The 25,700-nt window shown below is 45.6% G+C and overlaps 1 protein-coding gene across 2 annotated transcripts in view; it reads right to left on the reverse strand.

The window, feature by feature from the left end:
• Nucleotides 1-25,700, reverse strand: part of EYA2 (EYA transcriptional coactivator and phosphatase 2) — a 266,542-nt gene that overhangs the window by 167,788 nt on the left and 73,054 nt on the right. The window contains exons 2-3 of one of the 2 annotated variants that reach the window (XM_055306442.1): nucleotides 15,785-15,903; nucleotides 2,014-2,059 (exon numbers count right to left, since the gene is read on the reverse strand). In XM_055306442.1, the coding sequence (XP_055162417.1) occupies nucleotides 2,014-2,059; nucleotides 15,785-15,893 (155 nt within the window). In that variant the 5' untranslated portion in view covers nucleotides 15,894-15,903. Of the gene's footprint in view, nucleotides 1-2,013; nucleotides 2,060-15,784; nucleotides 16,010-25,700 lie in introns of those variants that run through there. The other variant, XM_055306433.1, reaches the window with a different exon arrangement.

Here is a 25,700-nt window from a genome sequence, read left to right on the forward strand (position 1 = left end):
AAAAATTCTTGTGTGTATTACGTGCCAGGCACCGTCCTATCCTAATTCCTTTCTGTGTATTGGTTCATTTAAGCCTCATGACAACTATGACAACCCCTTGAGGTAATTCCTATTCCTGTTCCTATTTTACAGATAAGAAAACAGAGGCAGACAGAGACCAAGGAACATACTGAAAGTGCAGCATGGATGCAGAGGCCGCGCCCTTCACCACATCACTGTGCCATGTCTCCCGTTAGCTCCCACACCTGGACACTGAGGCCAGCTGTGCCTGACAGCCCGTAAGTAGCTGCTCTAACTAGAGAGCCTGCCGGGATGTTAATGAGATCCCCAATTCTAGATGGGTCCCATTCTGGTTACATCTTTTTAGTTTAAAACCTGTTCATTTCCAGAATTCCTCCTGCCTAAGAAGCCTCATGGCAGTTGTGAGATGGGCACAAAACTTTATGGAATTATGAAAAGATGTTCTCCTGCCCTTCTTTTCTTTCGACTACTACTGTGAGAGAGGGTTGGGGAACTTGTTCCAGAGTGCGTGACAAACTCATTGGACCCAGAGGCGCCAGAACCAGTTCTGGAGGGTTCCCGCTCAGGCCAGCACCCAACGATGCATCCCCAGGGTTAGGAATGAGCGCTGAGCACAGCACCTTAACTGAACCTGCTCCCAAGTGACACCTGCCCTTGGAACTAGAAGGTGGTAATTCCAGGCATCAACTCCTGCTTCCCATCTTCCCATCAGAATGTGCCCCCTCCCCTCCCCTGCAGATTAAACTGGGCAGGGCTGGGCAGCCCTGGTGGCGCAGTGGTTTAGCACCGCCTGCAGCCCAGGGTGTGATCCTAGAGACCTGGGATCAGGTCCCACGTCAGGCTCCCTGCATGGAGCCTGCTTCTCCCTCTGTCTGTGTCTCTGCCTCTCTCTCTCTCTCTCTCTCTCTGCTGTGTGTCTCTCATGAATAAATAAAATATTTTTAAAAAATTAGAAAAACATATTCTTAAAAAAAAATAAATTGGGCAGGGCTATAGTGAAAACCTAGAGAACACCGTGGAAGTCCCCAACTCTGAGGCTTGAAGAAAAGTTTAGGTACATTTGACAGACCTCTGTTGCTACTAACAACCCCCGAAACACGTGCAGGGAAAGGAGGGCTGAGGAAGTGTGTTCCTACTAAAGACCTTCTCTAGTGGTTTCAAGGGAGGCGCAGGCCCACATCTGAGGGAGCTGACCCTCTGGACTGAGGGCACCTTGGCCACCTGGCCAGGCCCAGTGCAGGCCTTCCCAGGCTGTGGGGTGCAGGCCAGTAGCTTCCCGAGGGCTCAGAGGGCTCTGAGTAAGCTGTGGCCACCAGGGAGCCCCCTCCGCTCCCTGCACGCCTGTGGCAGACACTGATGCTCTGATGCTGCCCACGTGAGGGGGTCTCGGCTTTACTGGCTTGTCTCCTCCACTCGATGGGCAGCTCCCTGAGGATAGGGACCACCCCTCAACCATTTCCAGGCCTTGGGTCTCAGGGTCCCACAAGGGATGTGGCCTGAAGGAGTGCTGGGTGGGTGTTGGGGTGGGAAGAGAGGATGAAACCAGGGAGGAGGGGAGGAGGAAGGCAAGAGGGAGGCAGAGAGAGCAGGACAGGGAGGGAGGGGGGAGGCAGAGTGGAGAGGGGAGAGGAAGGAATAGAGGGAGGCAGGGACAAAGGGAGGGCAGGAAGGAGTGACAAAGAGTTGGGCCAGGAAAGGAGAGGAAGGGGAGGGAAAGAGAAGGAAAGACTAATTAAATGAACAAAGAGAGGGGAGAACAGAGCCAACACCCAACACTCTGCTCCCAGCTTCATTTGAAGCCTCTTTTACATGTTCTAGCTCCTTTCCTGGATGGGGAGACTGAGGCCTGCCAGGTGGAGTCGCAGGCTGGCGGTGGCTCAGCTGGGAAGTGCTGGCCCTGGGATCCCCTTCCAGGGACTCTGGCCCTAAGGCCTCTGCCTGGGAAGGGGGAGGAAGAGAGAGAGCCAGGGGGAGCTGGGCCAGGGTGCTCACCTTGCGAAGAACTGAGACACACTCGGAGGGGCCGATGTGTTGACGCCTGGAGGGAAAAGAAAAATTGGATGGGCTTTAGCTGTCAGAGTGATGATCCACAGAAGCTGGGCCTTCAGATGCTGGCCCGAGTGGGAAGAAATGTAGAGAATTGCTGTCAGGGACTTTCTAAATCACAAAAGCTCCTCCAAGGCACATCTTAGCGCTTTCCTTCTTGAAAACCCTTTTTGGGGGAGTTCTGTCTCCAGGTACTGATTGAAGGACCACATGGAAGGAGTCTACTATAGCATCTTGAAACATCAAAGTAGATGTGCCACCCCTTGCACAGATGGGGACACTGAGGCCAAAGGAACAGAAACAGTAGACTGGAGCAAGCTCATATAACGAGAGAGCAGTCCCGCTGGGACCTGAACCAGGGTTCCTGCCTCCCAGGCTGGTGCCATTTCCACTCCTGGATGGAGAACTGCTCCCTTCCCTGCCTCAAAGGCAATCCCAAGAACCCAGGAACGGCAGACACCATTGGGTTTGGATTATCCGATGTCCATTTCCCTTCTGATGACATCACCTCAATGTTCCTCCTCTCTCTCCCCAGTTTTGGTCCATGCGGTGCAGGTGGTGCTGGCCCCAGCACCTAGGGGGAGACACATCTTGGCTCATCTCCTGGGCTCCAGCTAGGGTTGGAGCAGGAAGGCAGAAGGGGCCTAAGCTCCTGATTCAAGTGTATCCCTGGGCACACTCATCCATCAGGGGAGACAATGATGAAAGAGGCAACAAACAGGTGATAGAATTAAACTGGGAGAGAGATTTTCGAGAAGCTAATTTTACAAATGGACAGTCCCCTGGGGATTGTGCTAGGTCCTCTTTAACAGTGTAATCAATGTCCCCCCTGTGGAGCCCTGGCAGATACTAGAGAACATGTCTCCTGACTGCACCAACCTGCTGATTCACACTGCCTGGGCGGTGCCTAGGTGGCACTGGGGTATGTGCTGGGGGGGGGGTGGTCCCTGTGCCTCCTAAGAAATGCTCCAAGGTCTCAGGAGCTCTGAGCCTCCCTCAGCTCTGGAGCTGGAGGCTCAGAATGCCAACTTGCAATTCCAGTTCCATTACTCAGCAGCAATGAGACTTTGGGCACTTGCCTAGAGTCTCTGGACCTCAGTGTTCCCTCCTGTGAAATGGGGGGGGGAATTGATCTCTCAAGAATGCATGCCAGTTAAATGAGAAGATGATGATGTCATCTTCATTTACCCAGTGCTTATTACATGCCAAGCTCTCTTCTATTACCTGGATTAGTTACTATTAATCCTCATAATCACCCCACGAGGAGTAGGTTCTATTCACATCTCCAGGTTACAGATGAAGAGCTGCAGGCACAGAGTTTAAGTAACTCACTCAAGGCCAGAGGGGTCATAAGGGGCAGATCTGTGACCTGAACTCAGGTGGCCTGGCTGCAGAGGCTTTCCTGGCAACCAGGGCACTGCAGCCCACGACGGCACTCATGGTAACAACAGTAACTAGCATCCACGTAGGCGCTCACTATGTGCCAGGCCCTGTGCTTACTGCTCATATGCATGACCTCACAGTCCCCACAACCAGGCAGGCCATGTCATCATCCCTACAGTACAGATGAAGAAACTGCAGAAGGCTAAGGGCCCCTGCTCAAGTCACACGGCCTGTGGGCACTGGAATTGGAACTTGGCCCTGTGTGTCCCAAGTCCGTTCCCTGAACCACCTCCCTGGCTGAGTCAAATTCTGTTGGAGTCCCAAACCCCTGGGTCAAGGGTGGGAGTCCCAAAGCCCATTCAGGGAGCAACAGCTAGGGCCAGACAATAAAACCGAATGGACGATAGCAGCATGTATTGCCCAGAGTAAGAAGGGTTTGGGTGAGACTTTGGTTCCAGCTACAGATGTGAGAATGTGCTGTGTGGGGTGTGTGCAGGCTCGTGTGTGTGTGTTGAACAGCAGTGTGAAAATACATTTCTTACAATGTGTCCAGAACAGCCATGGTCTAATGCCAAGGAAAGCCCCGGGCACGCAGTAGGTGCTCACTCAACGCTGGCTCCCCTAGTTGGGGTCTGCTGCCGCCGGCAGGACCTCCCAGCATCCCATCCTTATCCTCCCCCAGGACTGGAGAACGAGCTGTCTCATTCTGAAGCAGCCAGTGTCATTATTGGTAAAAAGCCCATATCTGAGCGTGTTGAGTAATACATAAGTTACTGAATTAAACATTTTGAATATGTTTTCTTAAATAAATATGTAAATATTCATAAAAATCGCAGCTTATGGAAACATTCCTATGGGCTCGGATTAACTGTAAATGTGAAGCGTCTTTCTGTCCCAGCCTCCACGCCGTGATTTGCATGTTTGCCTCACTCCAGCCTCCTCTGTGCTGAATTGCTGAACAATCCGCCTTCCCCAGGTGGGCAGGTCTCCCTCTCCTGCTGTGCGAACCTACAAGTTTCTCCCCTTCCCGCCCCAGCAAACCCTCCGCAGGACTGTGCAAGTGAGAGATGGGTCTTCAGTAAAAGCTGTGCCTTCTGCAGACTGTAGGACTTTTGAAAAACACAGGCTCTGATCTTTTTGGACTAGTATCGTATTTAACTTTTCATCCCAGAGACCTGGGGGCATGAAAACCTGGAAAAATGAGTACATATTATATGGAATGATCCTCTACCTGCCGCCCTCCTTTCTGCCTTTTTTCCCAGGTGGGGATGGTGTACATCTCATTGGGATCCCTGATGGCCTGTGACAAGTGGGGCTCTCAAGCTGCTTCCCTTTTTCAGGGGGCCTGGGTGAGATCATGTCAAGGATGGCGACACTCAGTGCTTTGGGCGCAGAGGTGGGGCAGGGGCTTGCTGGGAGTGCAGAGCTTCTCTCTCCATCTGGTTACTCATGCTGTGGCCTAAGGCTAATGTCCTTGGAGGTCACAAGGACCAGGAGGCCTGCTTGCAGTTGTAGGCACACATCATCTGCATATTTGGAAGTGGGCCTGACAGGGCAGTCTGTGGGCAATGCCAGCCCTAATGTGACATTGCTATTCAAGTCGCAGGCAACAACGGTCCTCAGGGTAGCCCAGAATGCCTTTCGGTGACCCCCCCCCGAGGTCCACTTCACCTCTTTCAGATGCCACTATATCTTTAAAAATATATATATATATTATTTATTTATTTATTCATGAGAGAGAAAGAGGCAGAGACGCAGGCAGAGAGAGAAGCAGGCTCCATGCAGGGAGCCCAACATGGGACTCGATCCTGGGACTCCAAGATCACACCCTGGGCCGAAGGCAGGCATCCAACTGCTGAGCCACCCAGGCGTCCCAATGCCATTGTATCTGACCACTTTCTCTGGATGGAAGTCAGAGCAAGACAGACCCACTGAGGGTGGAGATACGGGAGGCCAGACCATCAAGCTCTCCGTGCAGCCCAGGAACCATCCCGCCCACAGCTCTGGCAGTGCCACTTCATGCAGGCACGATGCTCTAGACAGCAGCATGACGATAACCTGCCAGAGGGGAAGACAGTGGGTGGACTGTGGCCACGAGTCCCTGTCTGATGCTAAAGTGTTACAGAGTCTGGCAGTGGGAGCAGCGGGCGTACAAGCATGCTGGCAATCTAGGGGGAGGTCATACTTCTCACGGTCACCCCAGCACCAACATGGGGCCATCGGCACAAGGGGCAGGTGACCTCGGACCCCACTCATCAAGTGAGCTCCCAGCATTTTCAGGGTGCTGGAAACACTATATACAGAAGCAGCAGCCGCCCACACTCACACTGGTGGGATCTGGAGCCTGCTAGATGGAGATGGACTTACGTTGATCACAGCTTCTTGTTTTCAGCCTTGTTAGTGCCACTGAACTTGCCACGAGGGAAAAGGTTGAGGTCAATGGAGGCATCATTTGTATCCATTTGCTAGAGGTGAAAGCAGCCCTAGTGACCCGACCTGATGTAGCCAATCCTTCGAGCCTCACCACGTGTCTTGAGGATGCTGCTGGCACATAAAATGGGACAGCTAACTCTCAAGGGGATGGTGCTGGGGAGACAGAGAACCTCCTCCTCTTATTTCTGAATTTCAAACCCTAAGTCTTCTCTTCCTCCCCAGCTTCCTATGGGTAAAAGGAGAAGTACCAGGCAGGTACTAGGAACTGGGTTCTAACGGTGAGCTAAAGCAGTCAGGAACCTCCTATTTAATGGGGAAGGCGGACAGCAAACAGAGAATTATGCAAATAAGCACCTAATTACAAGTTGGAAAGGAAGAACATAGAGGGTACAGAGCAGTGTACCCTGCACAGGACTCTGGGGATCCTCTGAAAATGCAAACTCCTGGCCTTCAGGTCAAGAAAGCTCCCAGGTGAAGACCAGTAGGGAGGTTCCTCAAAAAGTCACAAATAGAGCTGCCCTATGACCCAGCAACTGCACTAGTAGGTATTGATCCCAAGGATACAAACACAGCGATTCAAAGGGGCACCAGCACCCCAGTGTTCATAGTAGCAATGTCCACAATAGTCAAACTATGGAAAGAGCCCAAATGTCTATCAATAAATGAATGGATAAAGAAGAGGTGGTGTACACACACACACACACACACACACACACACACACCCCACACACTGGAATATTACTCAGCCATCAAAAAGAATAAAATCTTGCCATTTGCAATGATGCGGATAGAGTGAGAGGGTATTACACTCAGTGAAATAAGTCAGTCAGAGAATGACAAACACCATATAATTTCACTCCTGTGTGGAATTTAAGAAATAAAACAGATGAACATAAAGGAACGGAAGGAAAAATAAAGTAAGATGAGAACAGATAGGGAGGCAAACCATAAGAGACTCTTAACTCTAGGAAACACACTGAGGGTTGCTGGAGGGGATGTGGGTAGGGGGATGAGGTTGACTGGGTGGTGGCCATTAAGGAGAGTACTTGACGTAATGAGCACTGGGTGTTACATTCAACCGATGAATCACTAAACTCTATCCCTGAAACTAATGCTACCCTATATGTTAATGAACTTGAATTTAAATAACATCTTCAAAGAAAAAAAAAGTGTCCAGGTGATGCTGACATGCCAGGCCACGAAACCATACTTCTAAGTGGTGAGAGTTTGGACCATGGGCTAATAAAGAACTGCAAATCATTAAAAAGCATCACAATTCCAGGTTCATAAAAATAAGTCTCCATTCTAGAAGTCCGAAACTAAAAAGCATAATGGGCCTAGAACACAATATAAATGAGCAAGGCATGAGATCCAATTTTTAAAATAAGGCAACTAAAGCTAGGTCTATGTGTGTGAATGCACACTTGTGTGTGACTGTGTGAAGGAACTTGTGCAAGGGTATGCATACTTTGTTCATTCATTTGTGCATGCATGCACCTGCTGTGGGCCAGATCTACAACCCAGATCTCTCTAATCTGTCCACTTAACGTTCTTTCCCAAAAAAGCACACGGGCTTAATTCAATCTTGCTGCTGCTGCAGGATAACCATGTGACCTTGTGCCTGTCCCTTCCTCTCTCTAAGCCTTGGTTTCCACATCCACAAGTTGGGGCAGTATCTCACACCCACAGGGCTGCTGCCAGCCTTGCAAGAGGCAGGGACCCGTCAAGTGGTAAAAGCTCACACGCAGGAGCTGTTATTAGCTTTCCATTCTCCCGGGGCCCTTGCCTAAGCCACTTAAATCCGTGAGCCCAATTTGAATGTTCACACTTTTTTACCTCTCACTGGGAGGATTAAGAAGCTAATGATTCTGAAAGCAGCAGCCACTATTATGTTGCCTAATTGGACCCCAGGGGCCCACTTCTAAGTGATCCCCATGAGATGAGACCATTTCTAGTGCAAGATGTCTTGAGGAAGGTCTTTGCTATGAAAGGTGCATGTCTATAAACTGAATCAGCTCATGTTCTCTATATGGGTGGTTTAAAGGGTTCCTGGGCCAGGGACAGTGACAGCAGGAGAGAGCACTGTATTAGGAGTCCAGAAGAGCTAACCCCAGTTTCAGATCTGGTTGAGTGGCTATGTGACAGGGAATAAGGCATCTGTCCCTTATAGGGGTGTTCCTAGGACTGAACAGAACAAGGCCACCATATCTCAGAGTATGGGGTTCGAGAGGGCACATAAATACAGGCTCTTCTATTTAAATCATCACCGATTTATTTGAATGAATGTTAGAATCATGGTAAGACTATCAAAGGCATAACTTCATTTCTGGATTGGTGTTAAGTCATTTTAAAATGAATTAATTGAAATGGGATTGTTTCAAAGAAAAATCAGAAAGGGGGATCCCTGGGTGGCTCAGCGGTTTAGCGCCTGCCTTCGGCTCAGGGCGTGATCCTGGAGTCCCGAGATCGAGTCCCACATAGGGCTCCCTGCATGGAGTCTGCTTTTCCCTCTGCCTGTGTCTCTGCCTCTCTCTCTGTCTCTCATAAATAAATAAAATCTTAAAAAAAAAAGGAAAGAAAAATTAGTAAGCATGCCACAGGAGAGGTGATATCAACATAGAAGCAGAGAGTGGCTGGAGAAGGTGCGAATCTGAGAGACACTGCCAGAGGGGAGAGCTCCTTACACAGGGAAGGCATTTGATAATTAATAATAGTGCCCTCTCACATAAACAGGGGACTGGTGATTTCCTTCACACCCCACCAGTCCCCCCAGAGTGGGATTTCTGTTCTGTTCAGGTAGAGGTTCTTCTAGGTGCTAAGGCCCCCAGGAAGCCAGCTGGGAGAGGCTGAAGGGTGGGAGAGGCAAAGCTGATCTATACCTCCTCAGGTGAGGATTCGGGCAAAGGTCTGGGCAGCTCAGCCTGGCTGGGATGAGATGAATCAAAACCTGCCAGCTCCAGGCTGGAACCAGTGAAACAGGGACTGAAAATTAGACCCTATCGTGCCTGGAGCAGAAGAGGTGCAGGAGGTCCGAGAGAAGACAGCCCAACCTGTCCCATGGGCAGTCTCACCTCTAGCAGAAACATGTAATGAAACGACAGCCTTGGCTTCTGCAAAAGATGTCTGCATTTTTTTTTTTTTGTATCTGCGTTTTAAATGAAAAAGTTTTCTCTATTCAGCTTTGCTCTCTTAGTTCTATAACATTTTTTCCTCTCCTTCCAGAAGATGGGATACAATTCAAACCCAATTTTCCCTTGAATAGCAATGAATGAGAGTTAATATTTCTCAAGTGGTTCCTATAAGCCAAGTATTGTGCTAAGGACTGCAGGAGACTTACTTCTATCACCGTCCATAACAACCTAACAAGGAAGTTATTACCTGTAGTTTATAGATATGGAAATAAGGCAGGGGGAAATTAAGGAAACTTTACTAAGAATTCAAAGCCAGTATCAGTCTAAAGTTATCCGTTATTCTTCAAGACCATGCTGTATTCATCTGCCCACCCATCCATCTACCCATCCATCTACACATCCATCCACTCATCCATCCATCTTCCCATCCTTGATCCATCCATCCACCCACCCACTCATTCACCCATCCACCATCCATCCTCCCATCCACATCCACATCCATTCTCCACCCATCCTCCATTCATTCACAATCCATCCTTTACCCAACCGTCCATCTACCCTCCAATGATCTGCATCCTTCCTCCATCCACCCATCCATCCTGCATCCAACCATCCATCCTCTACCTTTCCATCCATTGATCTATCTACCTATCCCCCATAAATAATTTTTAAGTATCTACCCATGAGTCATAGACTAAGCTCGGTGCTATTCAGGAACAATAATTTAAATACATATATAGAAATAAAAAACTGTCCTTGTCTTGGAGGAATTCACCATCTAGAACAACTGTTCTCAATCCTGGGTACACAATAAGCTCCTCTGGAGAGCTTTAGAAAAATCCCATTGCTTGGGTCATACTTCTGACCAATTAAATCAGAATCTCTGGGGGTGGGATCTGGACATGAGCCTGAAACATTTTTTTTAAACTTCCCAGGAGATTTCAGTGTGCAGCCAGGTTTAAAACCAGTGAGGAAGCCCATTCTGAAAGTGTGGTCCTTGGGCCAGCAGCAACAATATTTCCTGGACCTTGTTAGAAACACAAATTCTTGGGCCCCAGAGCAAACCTTTACCAAATCAGCAATGCTAGGAGTAGGGACCTGTCATCTATATGCTAATAAAACTTGAAAAGTGATTTTGATGCACAAGAGAATTTGAGAAACACGAAGCTGGCACTTTGCTACTCAGACTGGCTGGTGAACCAGAAGCATCAGCATTGCCTGGGAGCTTGTTAGAAATGCAGATTCTTAGGCTGGATCAGAACCTGCAGTTTAACAAAGTCCCCAGCTGAGTCTATGCACATTACAGAGGGAGGCACACAGAGCTAGCCCATACTTAGTGTTTTCTAAGCACTCTGCAAGGCTTTAACATAGTCATGCTAAAGCCTTTCTAACCACTGGCCCACCTGCAGGTCACTCTATCACATTCCTGCTGTACTTCCTCATAAAAATTACCAACATCTGAAATCCCATATTTGTTTAAAAATTCAGTACCTGGGGGATCCCTGGGTGGCGCAGCGGTTTGGCGCTTGCCTTTGGCCCAGGGCGCGATCCTGGAGACCCGGGATCGAATCCCACGTCAGGCTCCCGGTGCATGGAACCTGCTTCTCCCTCTGCCTATGTCTCTGCCTCTCTCTCTCACTGTGTGACTATCATAAATGCCTGCTCACGGCAGGCATTCTAGAACAATTCACTGAACACACATGCAGCAGACATATCGTCATTGTCCAGATGAGGACACGGGCTCAAGGAGAAGAGGAATTTGGTCAAGTGCACACAGCGAGCAAGTGGCAGAGCTGGGAAACACACACGGCCTGGCTGAGCCCAAACCCTATAGGATGTGGGGTCCAGTGAGCATGGGAAGATGCAAAAAGTGCCTCTGAGAGCCGAGTGACCTGCAAAGCTGCTGAAGGCAGGGAGTAAGTGGGTCTGCTTCTCTCTCAGGTCCCCAGCGCCTCATGCACAGCAGGCGCATCAAACAACCCAGTGACCACATGGCTGCAGAAATGAAGCAATGAATGAGAAACTACCAACTCTCTGGAGGGGCTTGGGAAGTTTCACAATGAGGCAGAGGCCACACCGGATGAGGGGCAGTTTGCCAGGCAGAAAGGACGGTGAAGGGAGCCCTGTGATGCTGCCCTTCCACCTCTTAGCATCTTCCCTAGAGAAACAGGGCACATGTTCAAACAGCAGCTTGCATGACGTTACCCCTGGTAGCACTGTTTGTAAGAGTAAAAAATTAGATAACTCACATTCATCCACAGGGGATGGCTTCGTGAACTGGGGCAGAGTCACTTGTGAGGGTGTTATTCGGTTATGTAAAGAAGAGGCAAATCATTACTTAATGTGTCCTGAACGAGCAGACCAAGTTAGAGCAAATATGTCTTATGCGACAGCTATTGTGTTTAGGTTTTTTCCAGCGATACCATAATGTCTACAGTAAACATACATTTTTAAGTATATAAAAATGTACACACCTAAGTCACATGAATACTCATTGATACAAATGTGACTGCTTACAAGAGGGTCTTAACACACACAGAACAGGGTATAGTGGTTATTTCCAGGGAAGAGGGGAGCTTGGGTAGATGCAGCCTTAATGTTGCCAGTCTTCGTATGGATCGTGTGTTTATGTGTTAGCTGTTGAGCAGACACTGGTGTGTCACGGAGAAACAGAGGAAAAGGCAGGGCACTCAGGCAGGGGGTGCAGAGTGGTCAGGGCCGGGAGGTGTGAAAGCCTTTGGGGCCGCCAGCGGGGAGCGCTCCGTCTTCTGTCCTCACTCATTGGGAGGATTTCTGCAAGGTGTCACATGCTGCTCTCGCAGGGGGGAACACAGGTAGCTAAGGTGGGCCAGGTGGGCCTTCTGAGCTGACAGCCTAGCTGGGAGCCCTGTAAACAACAGGTGAACAAGCTTGTACCTTCTGATAGAAAGTACAGTGGTGAAGAAAATAGGGCACAAGACAGTGAGGGTCAGTGTTCTGTAGGCCCAACCCTCAGCTCTGGTCTGGAATCTGACCCCTGCCCCTAGCCCTGGTCCAAGGCCCCAACACCTCTCACCTGGGTCACTCTTGTGCCTCCCTTGCTGGTCTATGGGCCTCCATTGGGTCCCCACTCCTAGTCGTTCTCATGGATGGCCCATGGGGTCCTGTCAATATGCAGGTCAGATGTCTCCTCCTCTGCTCCCATCTCACTCAGGGCAGGAGCCAGGGTCCTTGCAGTGGCTCTCAAGGCCGGGTGAGGTCTGAGCCTGGCCATGGTTCTGCCCTCCTCTCCCCGATGGCCCCTGACTCACCGGGCTCCAGCCGCACTAGCCTCCTTATTGCTCCTCAGGTGCTCTGGGGATGCTCTGCCCCAGAGCCTTTGCACTTGTTGTTTCCTCTGCCCATGAGCTTATTCTTCTGCATAGACACAAACGCCCTCCCTTATGTCCTTACGGTCTTCACTCAAGCATAACCTTCCCAGGGACATCCCCACAGCCCTGCCTTCCCCTTCCCTGCTCCCTGCGCCACCCCCCAGCACATACCACTGTCTGACATGCTCTGTACTTTTTGCTTGTTCACTATTACCAGCCTCTTGCCTGCCAGCCACCTAGCGTAAGCTCCAGGAGGTCAGGGGCTTTTGTATGTTGACTTTCTAGGGCTTAACACAATGCTGGGCACGTGGCTGACTAAACACACCTACTGCATGAGTGAATGAACGGTTACTTTTGATGGGGTAAGACCTCTCTGGTGAGAACCGGGGGCTGAGGGATGGTCCTCCAGCCGGAGGAGACTGGTCCAGGCCAAGGGAACAGCAAGTGCCAAGGCCCTGAGGGCAGAATCACACTCCTGGGGTACAGCAAATGAAACAAGGCCGGGGCTGGGTCTACTGAGCAAAGGGGATGAGGAGGAGCCGACTGTGAGAGGCTGGCAGGGACAGACGAGGCAGGTCTGGTGGCCAAGAGCAAGGCAATTAGACCTCATTCTACACTTTTTGAGAAATGCTAAATCCTCTCCATGTTTTAATTATTTCATCCTCATAACAATTCTGAAAGCTCCCTGAAATTTCCCTTTAAGAGATGAGGCAAATAAACTCAAAAGAGGTTAGGTGACCAGGCCAGGGACTCACAGGTGGTAAGAGGCAGAGCCACGAATGCAGTGGGAGCCACCAGGGGATTTCTTGGTTTCACATTCCCTCCAGAATCCTCCTGAATGTAGGCTCCATGGCTCATGTCTCGCCCTGGGATTTCCTTGGATCTGGCCCTTTGCAGTCACTCAAAAATGACTTTGTCACAGAAGGGCCCAGGAGGCCAGGCTGGAAGGGCAGCTGAACAATCTGGCACTAGAGGCTAGAGTTTTGGTGAAATGTTCCCTGCAGAGCCTGGGAGCTCACTGCCCATCTCAAGAGAAAGAAAAGTGTGTGTGTGTGTGTGTGTGTGTGTGTGTGTGTGTGTGTTTGTGTGTGTGTATAACCTGACCCTGCTCTGAATTTGGGAGCAACCGCTCTTCACCCCAACACTCAGCCCCAAAGCCTTCACCTTGGCTGCCAGCTGGCTCCAGGGCAGCGGAAAGGCTGCAGACTGTTCCATGTCACCAAAAAAGGAGAGAGATGGTGTGTTTGTGGGTGCTACCACTGTAGGGGACAAATACTTGGGGTCTGAGGACTCTCAAGGGCTTGGTAGAAGGTGATTCTAAAGTTTAGAAGTGGGGACTCTAGAGCCAGAGCACCTGGGTGTGTCTTTAGGCTGCTTACTCAATATTTAATGCCCCTGTGCCTCTACTTACACATCTGTAAGATGGGCTCCCAGCCTATTGGGATATAGTAATTCAATGAGAAACATTATAATGTGCTGATTAGAACACACTTCAGAGTTAGACTACCTAGATTCAAATTCTGGCTGTCACAGAACTATGTCATCTCCATCAAGCTATCTCATGATCTCTTGACCTCTTTCTGCCTTAGTTCCCTCATCTGTAACACAAGGATTGATAACAGTGCCTACTTCTTGGGGTTGTGGGGATTCAGTGAGTTGGTCCATTCATGCTTGGCACACAGCAAGTGCCATATGTTTGCTCTGCTGGTGACAGAGGAGGAGGAGAGGTAATCTACAGCTACACTGCTTGCCACAGTGCCTGGCACAAAGTATATGCTCACAAAAATTAAGGACAAAAGGAAGTGGCCGGGACCCATCTAAGGGACAGCTGCTCCTCAGCTCCCACTAGTGGCAGCCAAGTGGGAATGTGGGCCTAGTGTCTCCAAAGCGTTTAGCATTTTAAGAGCAACTAGAAATCCAGATTTTTATGTGAATGCTCCTGATTTTTACAAGCTCATTTTTATTTAAAGTACCGTGTGTAAACCAAACAAAGGCATACATGAGGACCGGCCTTGGCTGTGAGCTGCCAGTTTGCAACCATGGTTTTACACTCACTGTGGTTATTTGATTTACAGGAGAATGGCCATGGAATAATAAGCTTAACCGCTATACCACGCATCCACGGCGTGCCAGGCAGCAGTCGGCACCCTATGAAGCTGGTCGTGACTATGCCCCCATTTGACAGGTGAGAAAATAGAGGCTCAAAAGGTGAAACAATCTGCTGGAGGCTATCTGGCTGGGAAGCAGTGGGGCAGGGATTCAGACTGGGATCTTCCTCACCCGGCAGCCTCCACCTCCTCCTAGTTCTCTTGGCTTCGAAACGAAGCCCTAGGGTAAGCAGTGCCTCTACGCACAAAGAAGAAAATGACTGTTTTTGAACAGGGCTTAATAAACTGTCTCAAACTCTCCGAGAGCCCAGGGTGGTTTACACGGACACTCCAAAGTGTCAAGACGAACAAGGGTGTGTTCTCTAGCATGTGGTTTGGTGGGGGGGCCTGGACCCTCTTGGTGGTACTTTCAGTAGGCTTGTCTCGGCTCCATCGCCAGCGCGCAAGGGAAATGTCACTGTCCTGGTGATGGCAATAATCATTCCCGGTAGCCTGGAGTTTCAATTTGCTTAAAAGCAAATTCCTTGCGATGCTATATTTGACTAGACTACAAGTCTCTGGTTTTTTCCCGACAGTTATGTAGCATTTGTGTCCTGTGAGTTGGCATCGAACATAGACGGTGAGGGAGAGACGGCGGGGGTCCCAGGACACCAGCGGCAAATCCCAAGGCCGGCCAACTAAAGGGTTAAGCCCAATGGTTAAACATAATAGCTTAATGCCTTCTGCTAACTCCCAGCTCTCCCAGGAAGGCTGACAGATCCCAAACAGAGCAAACAATAGCTGGGATTGTTCTAGCGAAAACTAGTTCGGCTGCATCATTTGCCAGTAATTTTTTAAACAGCTTAACTCTCCTCTGCTTCCTTGACTCTAACCCAACCTGAAAGCAAAAGGCAGACGAGTTCTTGTCCCAGCCTCAGACCTTGGTAAACAAGACGCCCGCCTGGATGCTCCACGGCGGCGGGCCGGGCGCTTGAGGGACAGCCCGGGAGCTGCAGCCGCGACCCTGGGGACACACCCAGGGCCAGGCCCTGGGGACGCGCCCGAAACCGTCGTGCGCAGAGGTGTCAGCATTTCTGCAGCCAGCAAGGTCAGAACACCAACGAGCACACTTGCACTTGCACTTCTCATGACCACACAGAACTGTTAGCAACGCACACGCCAAAGTGTTGGTCCGGAGGCGACAGTCCCGGTGGCGGGAGGAGAAACTCATAAACTGTACTTGCGAAAGGACACGCGTCGAAGGCTGTCGGTCCCTTACTAAGTGGCGCGGGGTGAGCGGGACGGCCACCGAAACTCACGCCGGGAGGCCTACCTTCTACGTCACTCAGAGTCCGGACATCGGCGGCGGGACGGTTAAGCTTCAATTTACCCGGACGATCGCTGTTGACAGTGAGGCTGGGTGAGATCACCAGTTCTAGCATTTCCTTGTACCTGGAAGAAAACAAAGGGAAATGTAATTTATTCATTAATTATGCATGCTTACTAATGATTCCTATTTCTTTCCCTAAGAGTGTAAATATTAAAGCTGATTACCTAAACCCAGCCGTCTTATAAATTCTACATAATAAAAATGCACTAAACTTTTCATCAAAGGGAAATGAGGAATTAAAATGAAGTACTTGGGGCCCTCCGGAGAATACACCCACTTGATTAAAACTTTCCCTTCCTTCATACGGTATTTTGCCATTAGAAAAAATATATTCTGGTCTCTTTGAAATGTCATCGGAATGAGCTGGAGCGAGCTAGGGAGCCTTCCCAGCAGAGGAAGGGAGAGACAGGCGGAGAGGGAGAGTTTGGGTTTCCAGAAGCAGAGGCAGAGGGAGCAAGAGGGGTTGACTGCAGTTTCGAGGGGAAAACAGACATGGTGTTACTCGGACAGACAAACGGACAGAGGCTCCAAAAGCATCCGTAATATTTAACAAATCCCTCTTGGCGACCAGACTCCACATCCCATCACTTTGGTCCCCACCAAGGAAGAAAACACTAGTTCCCGAATTACTTGTGACTTTGATAAAATGTTATGGGGTGCGGGGAAAGCATGGGACAAGTCTCCTGGGTCTTTCTCATTTTTTTTTTTTTATAGAAAACTGTTCAGTCCCTGCACGATGATGATATTTATTCCTCCTAAATTCCTATCCATTGTGGTTAGGAAATGAGGTTTCTGGTTCACGTTCATCACACCGTACCTGGCGGCTTCCAAAGGGCTAAACTACGAGCAATAATGTTTGGCACTGAGTCAAGGTGTCCTCAGAGAAAGGCTAAGCACATCAGTATTGCAAGGTCATCGTTGGGAGGATCTGTTCTCATTACTTCAATAAAATCCAACATACCCACCGATGGCAAAGTGGTTATAAACTCGAATTTCCTCATGGAAAGGTCATGGATTCAGATGTCAGTTTTGCCCCTCACTACCTTCAGAAAGTTACCAAACTGCTCTAAGTCAAAAGCATGCTCATCTCGACAATGGGATTCTCAAAGTACTCCCAGGAAAGGTCATGATAAGGATGAAAATGGGTGGTATGTGTAAGGAAAGGCCTTTGTGGGCAGCGACCTAAATGCCCACGCACTCCCAGAGAAAGCACAACTACAGGCGGAATATCATACAGGAGTGAAAAAGACCAAGCTGGGCTCCACACACAGCATGACGGACAGACGAAGTCCTGAGCAAAGAGGCAGAAGGGTACCCAAAATATGACATCATTTCTGTGAAGTACAAAGCATATAAATCAATATTGTACACGGTTTAGGGATATGCACACATGCACTATACAGATAATGGTACATACGGGATGAAAAACACCAGTTTCAGAGAATGGCTAACTTGGGATGGTGGGGGAAATGCACTTTGGGAAGTGGTACTTCCAAATGGGGGGGGGGCTTTAAGTGAGTTTGTTACATTTTACATTCAGGGGTTGACACAAACTGTGGCCCATCCATCTTTTCATGTGATCTGTATGCTAAGATTAGCTTTCACGTTTTTCAATTAATTACTTATTTATTTTAGAGAAAGGGTGTGGGGGGCAGAGGGAGAGAGAGAATCTCAAACAGGCTCCATGCTGCACATGGAGCCTGATGTGGGGCTCAATCCCACCACCCTGAGATCATGACCTGAGCTGAAATCAAGAGTCAGATGCTTAACCAAGTGAGCCACCCAAGCACCCTTTCACATTTTTAAATGGTTGAAAACAAATCAAAAGAAGGATAATGTTTCATGACCTGGGAAAACTTCTCTGTCCGTAAGTAAAATTTTCTCAAGACATGGTCCTGCTCATTGGTTGGCTGGACTGTCTGGGGTTCCTTTCACTCTGCACCTTCTGAGTACAGTACGTGTGACAATGACCCACAAAGCTGAAAATATTTAATAATTGGCAGAAAAAGTTTGCCAACTCTTGTTTTAGTTTGTAAGCAGGGCAGTGGCATACCCCTGTTATGTGGCTACCACACATCTTTGTGTGCCTGAAACACTTAATAATTTAAAAAAAAATCACTTACACATCGGAAGTACTTTATATACACTTTTTAATCTGATGAGAGAATTCCACACAACTAAGCTTCTAGTGTTTATATCTTTATGTCAGCTGGTAAACATTTGCCTGACAGGGGAAAAAGCAGCACTGTGACTTCTGGCCTCGGTCGCATTGCTTATTTATTTTGTTGAGTGGTGCTGTCATCCTGAGGAGCCCAGAGCAAGAAGGGGCTTGTGAGTTCTAATTCTGGGACAGAGTATTGCTACTAAAGCTTTTGGTATGTTCACCTTAGACTTTTGCCTAACATCCCTGAAGGCCAAGCCATCGTGGAAATCACCTTTATTTCCCCCACAACACCTGACACAGAATCTTATTCATTCTGTCATCCTATTAACATCTGCAGAAGAGTGGGAGGGGGAAAAAAAGTTGGAAGGGAGAGGGGGAAGGAGAAAATCTGTAATTGAGCGATTAGCTTCTTCAAACAAAATTTTTTAAATTTCCCATTTATTCTCATTTTTCCACCCTATCCTAGACAGTGACTCTAATGTATTAAATATATGAATATGTCTCCTTATAAAATGAGGCTGTATTGTTTTATGTGTGACTTGTGTTTTAATTTACGTGAATACTGCTGTGCATGAGATCTTGTCCTGTTTATTTTTTTCTTTCTAGTCTGCACTGTGATTTTATAATATGTATATATTGCTGAACAGTCATCTAGCTTATAGTTAGAATTCCATACTGTGTATTCACCCTATTATATTTATGTATTGCCCTAGTGATAAACAGCCAGGAAGCCTTCATCTCTCAGCTACTATAAACAATGCTGCAAGGAACATCTTCATTAAATGTATATAAAATGTATCTATATATGTGTGTTTACACACACACACAGATTCTTAAAATATATATATTTGCAAGGATGATTTCTGTCATTGGGCATATGTGAACTGAACTTGACCGTTCCTCATAATTCCTGTGCTAATCGAGATCTCTATCAGAACTGCATAAGTCGGGGCACTGGGGTGGCGCAGTCAGGTAAGTGTCTGACTCTTGGTCTTGGCTCAAGTCTTGATCTCAGGGTTGTGACTTCAAGCCCTGCATTGGGCTCCATACTGGGCGTGGAGCTTACTTTAAAAAAGTATAGAAGTATTCTAGTTGTCCAGCTATCTAAGTTTTGTCAAATTGATGGGTGGAAGCGATATCATAGTTGTTTTACTTTGTATTTCTATGATTACTAGTGAGTTTGAGCACATAGTCACATAATTGTGGAACATGTGAGTTTCTGGGAACTGTTTATTTATATCTTTTATCTTTGTCCATCTTTCCTTATTTTCTTTTTTGTCTTTTCTTGCTAATTTGCTGGAGTGCCTTGTAGAGTCTAGATATTAGTTCATTGCTGGGCTTAGATGCTATAAATTTCTTTTCATTTGTTTTATTTAGGGTGTCTTAGAGAACAAAACATTTCTTATATATTTTCCCAGTATTTTTTCTAGGTGTGAAATTAGTTCCCTAAGCCTAGGATATTAAAATGTGTCTATATTTTAATTTGTTTATATTTCCATATTCACTTAGAATTTTAACTTTCATGCATAAGTCTTTAATTTACCTGGAATCTTCCTTTTCATATGGTTTAGAGTTGCATTTTTCTCCAGTATTGGAAAAAATAAAAATAACCCATTTTTCCTAGTATGTGGTAAACTCTTCAACTGAGTTCACCTCCCAGCTATGATGGAATAGTTTGTAATTTTGGTTCAATCTTACTAACACAATACAAAATTAAAGCTGTAAAACATTGTTTTAAGGTATCAGACAGCAACTAAGAGAGGGCTTGAGTGCCCAAGATCCCAGAGAGATGAGATATGGACTGAGTCCCATCTAACTTTTGCCACTTTTCCCCTCAAAACATCTGCAAATTTTTAAGCACAGAAGAAAAGAAGAACAGCTTAGGGTTTTCCAACCTCATTGAGCTGGGGAGACAACAACTGGCTACTAAGGCAGCTAGAACCCAAGGAGCAAAGATCCTAGAGCTATGAGAACCACAGAGGCGTGAGTCTGACATTGCTGACAATTATAATCTTTGAGGAGTTTGGTGATACCTAAGCTGGGTGGGGTGAGAGTCAGAGAAGCCAAGCACAGGGAGGTAGCTAAGAAGACAAGAAATGAAGCAGAGCTTCTGGCAATCTCCCAGTACTAGGGAAGCGAAAATTGGTCCATCAAAGATGAGAATCCTTGGTAAACACACCAGGCTTTTAATTGAGACTCCTGAAAGGTTACTCCCTTAGAGTATGGGCAAACCAAATAGATCCTGATTCGTCATCCAATAAATAATCCCTTATTGAACCAAAGTGACTCACATCTACTATCACCACCTGGCAGAAGAAAAGTAACTTTTCTTTTGGGGAAGGTGTTACTTTCCAGAGTTTCCACAATTTTCCATATACAATGTTTAGCACTTAATAAAACTTATCAGGCATGCAAGGAGATAAGACCAAATGATCAAAAACCATATATGTAATAAGATTTAGATATTGGAGTTATAGACTCCCCAGCTACCTGTAGAATATGATCAAGAAAAGAGACTTAAATGGAGAATACTACTAGAGAACTAGAACATTAAGAAAAAATCAAATTCTAAAACTGAAAAATACAGTAACTGAAATTCAGAGCTCAAAAGAGCAGTTGAATCACAGATTTGAGGTAGCAAAAGAAAAGATTAATGAACTGGAAGACAAGTAAGTAGACAAATCTCAGAAGGATGGTTAGAAAGTAAAATAGGTTAAAAAAAAAGCATAAATGAAATATGGGACATGGAGAAAAGATCTAGCATACATGTAAAAGGGGCCACAGAAGGAGAGAAAAGAGAAAACAAATCAGAAACAATATTTAACAAAAAACTGACAGAAAATTTTAAGACTGATAAAGACAACAAGTCAGTGCAATCAGGAAGTTCTACAAATCAGAAGAAAAATAAATACAGAGAAAAACACTCCTGGGTATATCAAAGTCAAACTGCAAACATGTGAGAATATATTATCTTAAAAGCTGCCAGATGGTGAATAAAAAACAAATTATCTTTAAAGAAGGAATAATAAGACTTCTCTGCAAGTATGATGGAAAGCAAAAAAAAAAAAAAAAAAAAAGGAATTTCATCTGCTAACATATAATTCTATGCCTGCAAAACACCCTTCAAAAATGAGGACAAAAATGAAACAAACCAAAATTAAGATTATTTGTCACCAGTAGACTTGCACTACAAAACAATGTTCTGGAAGTATAAAAATTTGGCAAAGGATGGAGAACAACATAAGAAGATAAATATGTAAATAAGAACTGGATAAATGAATAAGGACCTTGCATTTTCCTGGAAGTGATACGAGTACTAATTTATAGCAAACTTTAAGATGTGTAAGGATACATGCCATAATCTTTAGAGTAATTCTTAAAGAATACCAACAAGTTAATAGAGAAGAAAACTGAAAGTCCTTGATGAATCCAAAAGAAAGCAAGACAGTAGAAAAAAAACAAAAAAGAGATGGAACAGATAGAAAAGAATAATAGATTTAAACTCAAATTTATCAATAATTACATTAAATGTAAACTAATTAATGTATTCATTACATTAAATATAAACATTTAATGTCCATTTATTTACCTTACAGAATAAATACTCTTACTAAAAGAGAAAATATTACAAGACTGGATTTAAAAACTGCATGCTTATTACGTACAAGATATCCCTTTTAAATATAAAGACACACCAACACTCATAGCAAAAAATTGTAAAAATCCACATGATGCAAATACCAAACAAAAGAAAACTGACCTAATTTCAAAATAGACGTGAAAATAAAAACCATCACTGCAGATCTGGAGGAACATACTGCAAAGATAAAAGAATGAAGATATAACAATTGGGAAGTTTGTCCTTCCCAAAACTAATTTGCATGGTATTGACTCTAAAAAGGGATAAAAGAATCTAGATCTTTGTTAAGTAATTCAAGATCTAAACTTCAAACATACCTACAGCAATCCAAACACGTCCTCCTTTGGAGGAAAACAAGTTAAGTATCACCAACAAAGCCAAAGCAATAGAAATGTTAGTTCTCACAAAGTAAACAGGACCCTGACAATTGCTCTTTCTTGTTGCCAGCTGGAGCCTACAGGTACTGCTATCTTGCAGAAGCAAACTACTAACCACAAAGTACAGAAGTATGAGCAGTTCAGTGAGAAAAACCCTTCCAAATATTCTAATCATAGTTCCCATTTCTCAAGCACCATTGCCAGGCAATTTCCCCCATTGTTTTTACATCACCTCTCTCAATTCTCTCAAACACCCTGGGAGATATATTGGACCGCCCTCTATTTCCCAACAGGTCGACTGAATACAAGTTTAGGTCTGGGCACAGCATAAGCACCAAGGAAACATGAATCATTCTTGTTCGGTGAACTCATCCTGTTCTGCCATGAGGATCTGAAAAGAAGTAAAAATTTCAGCACATGGTGAATTTCAGATTTGGGTTTTATGGGTCATGTTGTTTTATTATTGAATTACATGGGTCAGCAGAGGAGGGGAGGCTGATGTCTTTGGTGTTCTGAGGCCTCCGAAAGTCTTAACCTGGCCCTGATTATAGTGCTCATTTTACAGATAATAGAATTAAAAATAATTAACACTTGAAGAGCATTTAGCGTAGGGCCAAGAGCTCTTTGCATATATTGCCTTCTTTAATCCTATGAGGTGGGTAGAGATAAAGAGACTGAGGTTGTGACCTGCTAGTTAGTGGTGGAACCAAGATTCACAACCAGGTGGTCTGGCTCTGAGGTCTGTGCTGTATTTTAATTAACCAGTTAATTATTATTGAGGTACAGTTGACATACGATGTCATATTAAAGTATACAACATAGTGATTCAGCAATTCTTTACATTAGTCAGTGCTCACTAGGATGAATGTAGTCACCATCTGTCATAATACTAGTAAAATATTATTGGCTATATTTTGTATGCTGCACTTTTCATCTTTGTGACATTTATTTTATAACTACAAGATGGTACCCCTTTACCTAAATCTCCTTTACCTAATTTTGCCTATCTCTCCACCCACCTCCCCTCTGGAAACCACATTTGTTCTCTGTATTTAAGAGTCTGGGGGCACCTGGGTGGCTCAGTGGTTGAGCCTTTGGCTTGAGTCCTGGGATCAAGTCCTGCATCAGGCTCCCCATGGGGAGCCTGCTTGTCCCTCTGCCTAGGCCTCTGTCTCTCTCTCTGTGTCTCTCATGAATAAATAAATAAAGATATTTTAAAAAGGAGTTTGTTTTGCTTTTGTTGGTTTTGTGTTTTAGATTTTATATATAGTGCTCGCTTCGGCAGCACATATACTAAAATTAGATTTTATGTATAAATGAAATCACACGTTATTTGTCTTTCTGTGTCTGACTTATTCACTTAGCCTGATACCTTCTGGGTCCATTCATGGCAAGAATGGCAAGATTTCATTCCTTTTTATGGCTGAATAATATTTTTTTGTGTGTGTGTGTATGTGTGTGTGTCTTTATCCATTCATTTATTGATGGGCACTTGGATTGCTTCCATATATTGGCTATTGTTAATAATGCTGCAACAAACATAGTAGTGCATAGATCTTTCCAAGTTAGTGTTTTCATTTTCTTTGGGTAGATACCCACTAGTGAAATTACTAGATCATATGATATTACTATTTAATTTTTTGAGGAACCTTTATACTGTTTTCCACAGTGGTTGTACCAATTTACATTCCACCAACATGCATGAGGGTTCCACTTTGTCCACGTCCTTGCCAACACTTGTTATTTCTTGTCTTTTTTTTTTTTCTCAAAGTTATTCAGGTTTTATTCAGCAGTAGCTCCTGCCTCCCCCTGCCTGTTGCTGGGAATTTCTTGCCTTTTTGATACTAGTCATCTGGACTGGTGTGAGGTGATATCTCATTGAATCTGTAGATTGCTTTGGGTAGTATGAACATTTTAACAATATTAATTCTTCCAGTCCATGAGTATGGTATGTCTTTCCATTTGCTTCATCTTCAATTTCTTTCATCAATGTCTTATAGTCTTTAGAGTATAGGTCTTTTACTTCCTTGGTTAAATTTATTCCTAGGTATTTGAATCCTTTTGGTGCAATTGTAAATGAGACAGTTTTTAAAAGTGTTCTTTCTGCTACTTATTATTAATGTATAGAAATACAACAGATTTCTGCATATTAATTTTGTTTTCTGCAACTTCACTGAATTCATTTATGAGTTCTAAGTTTTTTTTGTGGAGTCTTCAGGGTTTTTGTACAGTGTCTTGTTATCTGCAAAAGTGACAGTTTTACTTCTTCTTTATGTTCTTTCTTCTTTTCCATTTCTTTTTTTTTTTTTCTGAATTCTATGACTAGGACTTTCAGTACAATGTTGAATAAAAGTAACAACAGTGGACATCTTTGTCTTGTTCCTGATCTTAAAGGAAAAGCTTTCAGTTTTCCACCAATGAATATGATGTTAGCTGTGGGTTTTTCACATATAGCCTTTATTATTTTGAGGTATGTACCCTCTAAACCTACCTTTTCTGAGAGTTTTTATCATGAGTGGATGTTGAATTTTGCTAAGTGCTTTTACTGCATCTATCGAGATGATTATATGGTTTTTATCTTTCCTCAATATATCACATTGATTGATCAGTGAATACTGAATTACCTCTGCATTCCTAGATTAAATCTTACTTGACCGTGATGAATGATACTTTTAATGTATTCCTGAATTTGATTTGCTAATACTCTGTTGAGGATTTCTGCATCCTTGTTCATCAGGGACAGGTCTGTGCTCTTAACCACAGCTTCTAAGTGAAACTGGGTCAGAAATTGAACCTGGGGCCCATCCAGCTCCAATATCCACTAAGCCACTTGGTCAGAGCTCTGGCTCTGTCATCTGCTACCTGGGTTCCAATTCCAGCTATGTGTCTTATCAGTTGTATGACCTTGGGTGAGTTATGTAACTTCTCTGAGCCTCATCTGTAAGACTGGAGAAAATAATAGTACCTTCCCCACCAGGTTATGTGCAGATTAAGTGAGAGAAAGTATTCATGCAGACAAAAGACACGAATTAGTTTCATTCTAGATAGATACTAGGAACTGTCATGAGGATCATCTAGAAACCACTGGTTCCTATTGTAGTTTGATGAGCAGATTTGAATTCTCATGCAGTTGGTGGGGAGGCTTCCCTCATTCACATTCTTCCCCTTCTCCCCTGCTCACAATTACCTGAAATAGGAGAACAGCTTATTCTCTTTGCAGGGGAGGGAAGACAGAAATCAGACAGTCTTAACAGAGTCTGGGGGGGGAGGAGAAAGACTGAGCTTCTCTTTCATGAAGGCAGGGAAAGGAAGCAAAGGCATGGGATTCATTTACAAAAAAAAAAAAATTTTCCCCCATTGCATTGTTGCAAAACCCCGATACCCCTGCTGCTTCAGAACCAGACCAAGAGAAGTGGGAAGAAAGAGGCATTCAAAAGCCCCCGCCCTCTGGCCTTCTCTTTGGCCTGCTGCTGCCAGCGGCTTGCACCATTTGTTACCCTTGTCACCACCCCTTTCCCCGGGGACTGAGAAGCACTGGGGGAGCATGGGGCTGCTGGAGGAGCCCAAGAGATGACAGCTGGAGGGTGGGGGGTAGGGGTGACTTCAAAGGCTGTGAAGGATCAAAAGCAGATGGAGGGTCCCAGGCGGGTGGGTGGCTCACCTTTCCACACCCCCGGA

Source organism: Nyctereutes procyonoides, unplaced genomic scaffold, assembly GCF_905146905.1.
Source record: "Nyctereutes procyonoides isolate TBG_1078 unplaced genomic scaffold, NYPRO_anot_genome, whole genome shotgun sequence".
NCBI classification, from domain to species: domain Eukaryota; kingdom Metazoa; phylum Chordata; class Mammalia; order Carnivora; family Canidae; genus Nyctereutes; species Nyctereutes procyonoides.